The 11537-nt window shown below is 38.4% G+C and overlaps 1 protein-coding gene across 1 annotated transcript in view; it reads right to left on the bottom strand.

Moving 5' to 3' along the window:
* Positions 1 to 4514: 4514 nt before the first annotated feature.
* Positions 4515 to 11537, bottom strand: part of CUL5 (cullin 5) — a gene marked incomplete at its 5' end in the record, with an annotated part of 10634 nt that continues 3611 nt past the window's right edge. Inside the window, 8 exons of the mRNA XM_009707545.1 lie at positions 4515 to 5219; positions 6405 to 6528; positions 7860 to 7978; positions 8614 to 8775; positions 8895 to 9070; positions 9875 to 9998; positions 10662 to 10793; positions 11324 to 11456. Coding sequence (XP_009705847.1) covers positions 5025 to 5219; positions 6405 to 6528; positions 7860 to 7978; positions 8614 to 8775; positions 8895 to 9070; positions 9875 to 9998; positions 10662 to 10793; positions 11324 to 11456 — 1165 coding nt within the window. The remainder of the gene's footprint in view (positions 5220 to 6404; positions 6529 to 7859; positions 7979 to 8613; positions 8776 to 8894; positions 9071 to 9874; positions 9999 to 10661; positions 10794 to 11323; positions 11457 to 11537) is intronic.

The following is an 11537-nucleotide window of genomic DNA, read 5'->3' as shown; positions in this document are numbered from 1 at the left end:
CTTCAGAAGCGATGGCTGAATTTCAGCTGGGCCAGGGGGGCTTACTGACATCCAGCATAGCCCTCTGGTGCAGTAACTCCTGCATGTTTACCTCAGCTTGAGAGAAGTTTCAACTGCCTGCTACGAAAAATGCAAGAGGTGTGGTAATTTCCTTAATGTCTAGTCGAAAGGGTAACAAAGGTGGTGAAGGGTCTGGAGCACAAGTCTGATGGGGAGCGGCTGAGGGAGCTGGGGGGGTTTGGTCTGGAGAAGAGGAGGCTGAGGGGAGACCTGATCGCTCTCTGCAATGACCTGAAAGGAGGGGGTAGTGAGGTGGGGGTCGGTCTCTTCTCCCATGTAACAAACAATAGGACAAGAGGAAATGGCCTCAAGTTGCACCAGGGGAGGTTTAGATTGGATATTAGGAAGAATTTCTTCACCAAAAGGGTTGTCAAGCACTGGAAGAGGCTGCCCAGGGAAGTGGTCGAGTCCCCATCCCTGGAGGTATTTAAAAGACGTGGGGTGCTTATGGACGTGATTTAGTGGTGGGCTCGGCAGTGCTGGGTTAATGGCTGGACTCAATCTTAAAGGTCCTTTCCAACCTAAGGAATTCTATGATTCTATGTTGACATCTAAAGCAAAGAAAGAAATAAAGCCAAGTTCTTAGTTTATCAGAAGAACGAAGCAGATTTAGAGCCCTTCACATTTAGGTCAACGATTCTACCTAAACTGTGATCAATTTATACTGGTAGGAGTTGATTCAGCTAAGCAACTCCTGTGATAACGAAAACCATGGTTGTGAAAGACTACACTTTGCCCTCACAGTGAAAAAAAAGTTTGGAAATAATGGCAGCCTGCTATCAAAGTTCTGCCTGCAAGAGCCGCCAGTTTGCAAATTGCCATGCGTACTGAGTAGTCACTCACCAATAGTTATTTATTCCCTACAAATAGTTCTAACCTTTGGATATACCAGAAAGCACAAAACACTGCTGTTAGCTGGTGCACTTAAAGAAAAAAAGGAGCTGAAATGTAAAAAAAAGAGATTCACAGTAAAAGGCAAGGACAATCAGAGACGAGAAGCCATTACAGTAAAAGCACTCCTTCAGGTAACTGACTCTTCCCACAGCCCTGTTTGTTTACTGCAGGATCACCTGAAGGTCCCAACAACCCGGTGACACCACCAGTCATTTTCAGTGACACTCATAAGTAATTTCAGCGATGAATCCACCAAAGCATTTAGCAATCCAAGTACATCCCAGTAAGTTACCCTTTTTAAAAAGGGGATAAACAGAAAGTCAGGCACCCCCAGCCACTTCTGGCATAGCAGGCTTCGATACATTTAAATTGAAGACTACAGCTCATCTGTAAATAGAATTTGGAAGACTAAATAGCGCTGCATATGACCTTAAGTACTTGAAAAATCATAACAAGAAAAGAAGTGGAAGCATTTACCTTTTTTTTTTTTTTTAGTACTAATAGACTTTGGGACTTGGAACCAGGTAAATTCCATACAGCAGCAGTTTTCAGGAGCAGCACCTGAAATTCAACTCGAAAATTTTGCAGGGGAAGACACCAAGGTAACTTGCTAAATGAATAGTCTTTTATATTACATTTTTATTTTGCAAGAAAATAAATTATACAACTTAAAAAATAAAATTCAAAAATTAAGCAGTACATCAAAATAGTTCAGCTGGACTGCCATACAGAAACTACCACCATTCAAAATTGTACAGCATTATTATCTCGGTAGTGGCACACATTCAAAATTGTAAATACCATACGTAGATAGATATTACAACTCAGGAACTCAAGTTTGCTCAACACTCCAGACTACATATAGTGTATATGACAGGAAAGCTTTCATGTATTGTTTATTTCACAAATATGACCTCAAAGAATTACAAACATAGCATCCCAGTCATTTAGATGAAAATAGAAAACAGTTTGAGTTTAAGATAGCAAATCTTTCTGTAAAACTATCAAATCTTTTTGCCAATTGTATTTTTAAAATTTGCACTTTACAGGACAATGGCATCCCAATGCAAATAAATGCAACACGTGAACATTCAGAACATTTATATTAAGTTTAAAAAGGTGAAAATGAGAAAGTCACATTGTCTTTTGGAAATGTAATTGCATTATAGTCGTAACAAAGGAAAGAGAGATGAGCAAAAACAGAAGCTAGGGACACCAACTGTGGAAAGAGGAAAATGGAAGACTTCAGAATTGAAACTGAGATCCTCATCGAGTTGTTGGGACAGAGAAAGATTTAACAGTATTTCTTAATTAAACCCATTAAGTGATTCCCCCTCCCGCCCCTTCTACACCAGATTTCATTCCATAGCTATTCACCGTGGCAGTGTGTGTGGCAACATGTTTTTCAGATGCAGCACCTCTTTAAGCTAGGTCTTTGGACATATATATTCATAGCTAAAAACTGCAGCCTTAAAAGTGCGTTGTTGCCATATTGCAAGTGAAGAATAGTTCATTTTCATTTAGATCTGAACTCTGCCCTCCCCAAAAGAACAGTTTACCCCAGGTACCTCCCTGTGCCCCGGGTGATACTACTTTTAAGTGCATACTGGTGAAAGTGACCTGATGAAGAATGCTAAACGTGATTCTGCATCTTTAACAAATTTGCTGGTGTGAGTCTCAGATTTAATAAAAAACCCGATATCCATTTCCGGTATATATTTAAAGAAAAATGACCATGGCAGAGCCACATTACCAATTCTATTTCTGCATCTCAGGTGTTGACATAACATTTAGGTTGTATTGTTTTATATTTATTACTTGAGGGAACATGTAGCTCCTTAGCTTTTAGCAACCTGTTGCTTCCTAAGCAGTTGTACCTGAGATGCAGTCTGTTAAACTTCTCTCTCAAATCTAAATCAATGGCTTCAAAATCAGCATCACCCCCTTTGCAGCTCTTTCTGCGTGACCATTTCACACCCCTTCTTCTCTGGTTAAGGGCTGGAATTTTTTATGTTGAAAAGAGTGGGCTCAGACTGTCATGTTTTCCCCCAATTATCCCAAGTGAGCATTTATTACTTTTAAGTTACAAAGACTGAAAGTCTTGCAGCACAAAGGTTTTTATTATAATTTAGTTTTCTAATGTTCAAATAGTTTTACTGGTTAACTACACAGAGCACCACTTGCTTTTGATTCTGAATTGCAACACCACAGGGCCAACAGAAATGATGCGATTATCTTTAAACAGCATCTACTTTGAGTACCAATAAAAGCATGTAACAAACTATGGGATTTCAATCCATTGTAATTGGCCAGGTCTCGATTTCCCTCCATCTGTTGTTCATGAAACCGTTCCTACCAAAACTTCCTTACTCAAATAGATGTCCAAGTACACACTGTTCTCAGGCAGTCTCATCGGCATTTACATCAGTAACAGAGCACGCAGCCTGTTTACAGGTGCAAACAGCCAGTCTTGCAGAGTCTGCTTTTAAACCACTCTTCCTGTATACCTTCCTGCAACTACATGAAAGCAAAACTCCTCCTCTTACTTACTGGAAGGTTTTCCTTTTTGACTAAAGTTAATTGTATCCTCTTCCCCCTTTCAAAGATGATGAGACCTTTACATGCTGTACTTGAACTAGTTAATTAAAGAAAAAAATTCGCACACTTGCCATTTATAGAAGAATATTCATACAGAACTGAGTAAAGCGCAACTTACCTTTGTCCCAAGACAGGCACTCTGCTCCAGTGATTCATGTTATCAGTCCAGTACATGCTGGGACATTTCAGAGTAGCAGAGAGGCAGGCAGTGCCAAACGACTACTTAAGATGATTGAAAACAGAAGAGGTAACATTAAAAAGTTGAAATTCCTGATGTGTATTTGGCACTCTCTGCATACACTAAACAAGGTATTTTTCCTTAGCTTTTTACCATTTCCATTACAAATTTATTTCCTACCCTGCTGGTTTCAAAATAAAAAAGCAGAGAGGTTATTTTCCATATAAAGATGTTGACTTCTAAGCAACAAACCAGTCTAATTGGATTAACCTTGCATGTATAAAGTTACCAATGAGGAGTTAGTACAGGGATCTTCAAGTGTTATTTTCTTCCTGGGGGAGCTGTGCATCAATTACTCTTTAATGCATTCAAATGTATGTAGTCATACTTAAATATTTGGAATACAAATATTAAATGTACAAGGAAATACACTTAATATTTCTGTTCGGTATAACAGACCCACCCATGAAAACTGCTTTTAGAGCAAAGCATCATTCAAGAAAGCTTTACTTTCTCAAAAAGGATTGTAGCAAATCATCTGTCCAAATAAAGTAACAAATAACGTCTATCCACTTGTTTACAGCAAACAATTTAAAAACAATGATCTCTCGCTTAAGGAAAAATATCAGCCATGACTTGGAATTACTTTTATGTCACTTACGTGTCAATTATTAAAATCCAGTTACTAGATTGAAGCACTGCTCTAGCCAACAGGTTTTAACTGTAGTAACAAATACCTATCGGTTATGATGCATGTGTTTGTGTCTCTCAAATGTTATTACATAAAAAGGATCAAAGGTGGACAGTACATTACTCTGTTGATCCAAAACACAAAAGTGAAAGTGCTACTTCTAGTCCTAATTGCATTTAAAAAAAAACAAACCCAAACAAACGAAAAAAAAAACCACCCCCAAACCCAAACCAAAACTAATAGCAGTTCCTCAGTGCATGAATATTTGAATATTTTTTCCTTGTGCAAGTACTGGTCATCTAAAAACCCAAACCTGTATTCTTCCTGGTGGGTGTAAATCAAATCTACTTTAAAAAGTTCACAATGGGCTCTTCATGAATGCAAGTTTCCCACAAAACAGCATGCTGTTAAAAGTGTGCAACATGAAGGGAATGCCATCATGCTAGCTGAATGAGATTGGCAAAATATAGTCCTCTGTAAGGTAAGGCAGGGATTTTAATACGTAACAAAGTCAAAAGAAGTCCTTCTGCAGCACAAACTGTTGCAGCTGTCTGTCCAAGCACCCTTCCATTTATGTTCTCAGCATTCCGCAGAGTCCTCAAATTATGCCATATAGATGAAGGTGTTGATATCCGACTCATCTCTTCTGATATATTTGTGCTCTATAAGCCATTCAATTTGCTCTTTTATCATTTTCTTTTGTGGCAAGAACATGTTTTTCAATATTTCTACCAGTTCAGTCTGAAGCTGAGCATTAGTAATTTTCTTCCGCATTTTCATTATTTGGATGATAGCCTCCTGGTGGGGGACAAGCGAAAAAAAGAATTATTTTTTTTTAAAATACCTGGGTGAAGTGACAAAGCGAACACAGCATTAATAGGGGGCTCCTGGTAAGGCAAGACAGTAAGGAAATCTGTATTTTTCCTTAAAAATCAGATATATGCTGCATTTCTTAGCCTAAGTAAATTGTGAATTGCTTTTATAAGATGAAGGAAAAGAATGAAGTGCTGGCACGATGCCAGAGATAAAACAAGTCCAGTCAAAGGAGAATCTACAGTTAAATCTTAGACCTAGAGCATAACTAACTCACTAAAACCTCATGTTCATTCACTCTCTGAGCAGAAGTCACCAGTTCCAGGGTGACTTGTTATATACCTTGTGAATACCTCACAAAACGGAAGTTTAATGTCAAATTGGAACGCACAAGTTCTCATTTCATAAATACACCCAGGCATTAGTCCTTCTGCTGGATGTATGGCCAAGATGTTAAGTCAGGTGGTACACTTCACAACGTGCACGGCCTGGAATCTAATCTGACTGATAGAACAGACCTGCAATTTGAAGCTAAGTGGGATTTTTGAGACTCCGTTGTAGGTAACGATCTCTGATGCCCCCCCAAAATCAGGTTTTTTTAAGAACTGTTAGCTCAAAAGATTTGACATGAGTACCTGACTGAATGACAACCAATCATAAAGCAGGATGCTGCCGTCTGTACATCAAAGATGTACTTATAAACTTTCCCTCTAAAGAGAAAGCCTCTCAAAAAGTCATACTGCTATTACTAAAGCATGATCCCATCTCTGCGATTACTCTACTCTCTTCACACAGAGTAGCCAAAGACATCTCAAAATCAACAACACTGTTTGTTCACGTTGATGTCTCAAGTCAGTCCACTTTACCACCTGCTGCTGCCACCCACCACTACACAGTTGCGCCTTCACCGCTCGCTTAATATCTGCTTTGCCCTCTTTAAAAACAATGACCTGGTACATCAGAACAGGAGGCTGTTAACTACAAGTGCACAAACACGCAGCAAAATCTGGTATTCACAAAGGATCTAAGCCAAACAGCAAATGGAAGTTCCAATGGGATTCAAAAGCATTCATTTCATCCATCAACATCCACATGTGGACAGCAGCATGCAGTAGTGATAATCCAAGAAAAGAAATTGGTAATTTTATATTCCTCTGGCAGTTTACTTGCCTGGGTTCGTAATATTCTTAGCTGGACTATTCCTTCATTTTCCTCTTCCCGCATTCTCTCTGTAGTAAGTTGCAATCGACCAATCAAATTTATCTTCCCCCTTTTCTGAACCTTAGCGTTTTTTCTGAAAAAATTGTATTGTATGAAAATAAGCAAAAAAAACCATTTTCAATTAAGGAGTTCCTGTTAAACTTAAATTAGAGCAGCAAGGAGTACCACCACATATCAGATATTTATAGGCTATTAGCATTGTGGCAGTGAGATAGCTGGCTGACAAATCAAAACTCACTGCCTGTGTCTCCGCACAATTAAACCTGAATATACTAGCATTACCAAAAAACCCCATCAGCTGAAAATGCTGGTGCCCAAAGTTGAAGCTACCAGTATTATTTTAAAGAATAAAATTTCAGAGAAATATATTTCCATTTAATTATATAAAACTAGGGTTTTTTGGAGGAATTTTTTACAACCAAGTTCAGGAAATTGGACTATTTAAGTTCCATCAAAAGAACTGTCTATCTAGCAGGAAAAAAAAGGATGAAAACCAGCTATTGTAACAAAGAAAGCTGATGGCATTCTTCAGTGGTCACCCATGAACCTTCTGTACAGCCTGTCTCTTCTGTCATGCCCTCTCATCATTTCCCAAAGCTCATGATCCTGATGACAGGAACAAACACCGTGGCCCTGGGCAAGAAACTAAGCCCCAGTAAAGCAGATTCATCACCACTCTCTCTCTCTCCCCCGCCAGATCCACATGTCCAGCTGCTACCAAGAATGAGACCCAGAATCTGAGGCTACTAGCAAGGAGCCAGTTCTAATCAGAGGCATAACAGAGAGGGGCAAAACCCAAAGTAAAACATGCTGAATGTAGTATATACCATTTAGATATTCTCTTTTCATACTATCGTATGCTCTGAAGGATTTCAAAACACCAGTAGGAGAGCACTGCAATTCTCATCGAAATAAAGACACTCCTCCCTGGTGAAAGCTACACCAAAAGTCCTGGCTTTTGTCAGCATACCATATTATGAAGCAGTTTCACTTCTTTTTTTAACTTATCACTCTGCTTTTGAAATTCTGTGTGAGTGTAATAATCAACACAGCACTAGTGCTCTGCTTACATGCTGTTCTTCCTATACGGAATTTCATGGGCTCATTAGTAACAGGGAAATAGCAGAGCCTCCACTTTTGCACCTCATCCCTAGGTGTTTAAGAAATTTTACTTCGCAGAAATCAGAATCATAGAAACATTTGTCTGAGGGGGCTGCTGGAGGTCACATCTAGTCCAACCATCTGCTTGAAGCATGACTATCGGCAAACCTAAGTGAGGATAGGGCAGCGAAGCATGTGTCTAGCTGAATCTTGAAAACTTTCAAGGACGAAGGTTAAGTTAAAGTGAATTCCTTTAGTTATAAAATAGTACATTGTTATTTTACTTTTCAAACATCATCTTACATTAAACTGAACTCCTGGTTCACCGAGAAGAGGGTTCCTTCAGTAAAGTCTTTGGGTGAATTGACTTGAGGTTCATACAATAAAACCTGACGTTTCAGCTTTGGAAATGCTACAAGAGACTACAGAGAAAAGGGGGGGGAAAAGAATGAAAATAAAACACCAGACTTTCTAAATGGAAACAATTACTTTTTAAGAACATAGTTCGCTGCTGTGCAGACTGCAGTGAGGGAACCACGTAGCCTTGTTTGGAGCTGCTAGAGGGCAACACAAAATGCGTTAGCATAAGTAAAATCATACAACAAAGTAAAATGCAGGAACTCATGGCTACAGAAGTGGTGTTAAGTCTGATTTACGTGATTTCTCTTTATTCTTCAGCTAAATAATTAAAAGCCTGATAAAGCAAACACTGAAGTTATTTTTAACCAACATATATTTATCAGGTGCCACTGATTTCCTAGAATTAGACCGGTCCCACTCCACAAACCACAATCATAACTGTGTGCTTTAGGCAGCATATGGTCAAAAAGATCTTGCTGTTTCCAAAAGCTTAAATAACACTGGGTAGAGAGAATGTGTTAATGTAAAGGCTGTGTGTGCTCAGCAGTAGTGCAAGGAGCCAGCATTACAACTGATTAATGAGCAAGAAAGGCGTTCACATTTCAAAGTGTTATCTGACAGAGCTTTAAAAATACTAATCCAGTATTCCAGAGTACAAAAATCAAGAAGAAATCTGTTTCAAGAGAAAGGGAAATACCCATAAAGTCCTCCTAAGTTCTGCATCAGGGAGTTCAGTTGCCAGTTTAAGATTTTCAAAGCTGATCTTCTCTCTAGGTCTTTGGTTCCACGCAAACAGCACAGCTAGCTGAAATGTTGTTACCTCCAAGTCATACTGGCCAACCTCGTTCTTAAATGTTATCTGTGAATAGAATGACAATTTTACTTATAAGCCTTTCTGGATCACAAGTTTTCTTACTTATTATAAGTACACAGAAAGTACAGTCATTGAGACTGATACACAGAAAACGATACACTTACAATTCCATTGGACATGAGGTGGTGCCAGTGCAGTTTTCTACCACTGTGATTCTTTTTATAAAATTCTTCAACTTCTGGGATGAGATCTTCTAATTCCGTGGGCAGCGAGACAAACACTTTTTCAGAACTTCGGGACCAGGCACCAGCATTTAAAATTTTAATATTCACAGAGTCAGCTGTAAGACAGTATTGGATTATACGACTCTCCAGGTAGAGCAGATAGATAAACAAAATGCATGAGTTTTTTTTCTACTTGTCCTGGTTAGTTGATGGCTGGGGTTAAACCACGACACTACTGTAAATACAATTATGGAGGACTGAATCTTCAGAAAGTAGCAGGGTGTCTACCTACTTAAACATTAAGGTACTTTATTTATGCACTGCTGGCTTTGTGCCAGCAACACTGATGGAAATCTCTGGGTTTTTGGCTTGCCTCTGCAGAGCTCCTTAAGCCCTGATGCAGCTTTATAGCTGATGCTTGTAAGCACTACTCAAGGGTTTTCAGCAGTAGCAGGTCCAAAGCTGGATGTTCCTCAGCCTCTCTCATCACTGAAATTTAATCTCAGAAATGTGATTTAAGCTCTTCATAGCATGCATCCAGCTCTCCTGCTGGCAGATGAAGGAGGAGCACAGCATGAAGCAGTCATGAAGAATGATGAGGGCACAAAAGAAGGGGGTAGTTCAGGCAGTCACCTGGTTGATACTGATTCAAGCCCTTGCTTGGAATTTATCTACATGAGTAGGGCGTCTGTATCTACAAGGTTGCTCATAACGAAAACCCACAATCACTTACAGAATGACGTAGCTCCAGTGCCAACTGTAAGAGCAAGCAGAACCTACAGACACTTCCAATCTAGAGGTAACAATGCCCTGAAGACTATGTTCAACATGCAGTTGATATAATTTTTAACTCAAGATGCAACAGAATTTTATTTTTCACTAAGAGAAATGCAAAATAACAAATCATTTGAAAAAAATACCTGGTAAAGCAAGTTTATTATTTTTGTGCATTTCTTTGAAGGCCTGGTTCAAGTCTTCAGACACTTTGATATCCTGGAACATTCTAGCCAGCTTGTTTACATAGTCTGCTGGCATTCCTACTTCCTGTATAAACAAAGAGAATACTGAACTATGACATAGACAACTATGAACAAAAAGCTTTATTTTTAAAATAATAAACTAAAAAAAAAAATAATGTAGAGCATTACAGTACATAGGTATAATCACTTTATAGTAACAGTTAATCTGCAATGCAATATAAAGGGTTTTTGCATGGCTCATAAGTAGCTACCCCTTAAGGGCATATGATGATCCTTTTAAAGAAATCCAAGTGCTAAAGAACATAGGCATGCATTAAGGAACCAGTGAATTCTGAGATTTGAAGGAATGTTTGAGGCATGCAAATAATATTCTAATCTACATAAACTTTCACAATGAGAACACATCTCTAAATTATTTACATACCTAAACAACAAGCACACTGCATTTTGCGCATTTGCATATGGAAGATATGAAGCCTTTGGATAATCACATGTGAAATATTTTGAAATCTATCACTACCACTATTAGGATCAACATTTCTCTTGGAAAATAGCTAAACGGTTTTACTTTCACAAAGAATTGCAATAAACCGGAAGTATAAGTTGTCCCGAGTGGCCTGCAATTTAAGACAGAACTCTCCTAAGCAAGAAGGATATCTAAGTTCAACAGTAGGAATTAATACCACAAGCAAGAGGCACAACCAAAGAAAGATGTCAGGCTACTTACTCTGAGCCATTCCACCATATTCTCCTCTATTTCACTGTCGGCTGATATATCTAATATCAGGCGTCTTGTTAAGTGAGCTTTGTGATATCGCATGAACACATCTTTATTCTGTACATATTTAAGTACCAAAAGCTGTCAAAAAAGTAGATTTTAATATATTTATTTGCATCGTCAATCTGACAAGTGTTTGAATGCTCATCTAATGCCACTGTAGACTATGAAGTAGAAAAAGGCTACTTGACATAACATTAACACAGTTGCTCTTCAGGCAATCACAGGCATCAGCTATGAATCTTTCATACCTCTGATTTCTTTATTTGTCAACCATCAAGAACCTTCTCTTAAATCAGAAAAGACATTGACATTGGTATGTAAAAGTCTCCCGTATTATTTTCTAGACTAACATTAGTTACTGTAATACATTACAGTCTGATAAAGGCATTAATTCAGCATACTAATTTTGTGAACTGACAGAGACATGAAACACTGCATGATTTACAAGGTTTAAACACACACACACTTGATGACATAATAAACTCTTTTCCCTATTATTACACCTTGCATAATTGTTTTTGAAGATCAAGGCCTCGACCCACGTAAGGAAATAAACCAAACAAATTCATTCTTCAGAATAATCCCAGAAGTAGAGAGCAAAAACATACCACTTCTTTAAGCTTTGCTTCAATTTCTTCAGAGGTTAGTTTTTTGCTTAGTGGTGTTTTTCTTAGCAACATGTCACAGTAATTAGCAAGAAGCTCAGGGCATTTGGATTCAGGCTGTGTTTTCAATCCAACACTGAAGAAAAGAAGAAGAACATATCTTCAAATCATATAGAATCCTGCTATTCTCGAGTAGTCACACTGTTAACAAGACAGA

Source organism: Cariama cristata, unplaced genomic scaffold (genome assembly GCF_000690535.1).
Source record: "Cariama cristata isolate BGI_N322 unplaced genomic scaffold, ASM69053v1 scaffold16579, whole genome shotgun sequence".
Classification (NCBI taxonomy): domain Eukaryota; kingdom Metazoa; phylum Chordata; class Aves; order Cariamiformes; family Cariamidae; genus Cariama; species Cariama cristata.
This window is presented reverse-complemented; position numbering and strand designations above follow the sequence as displayed.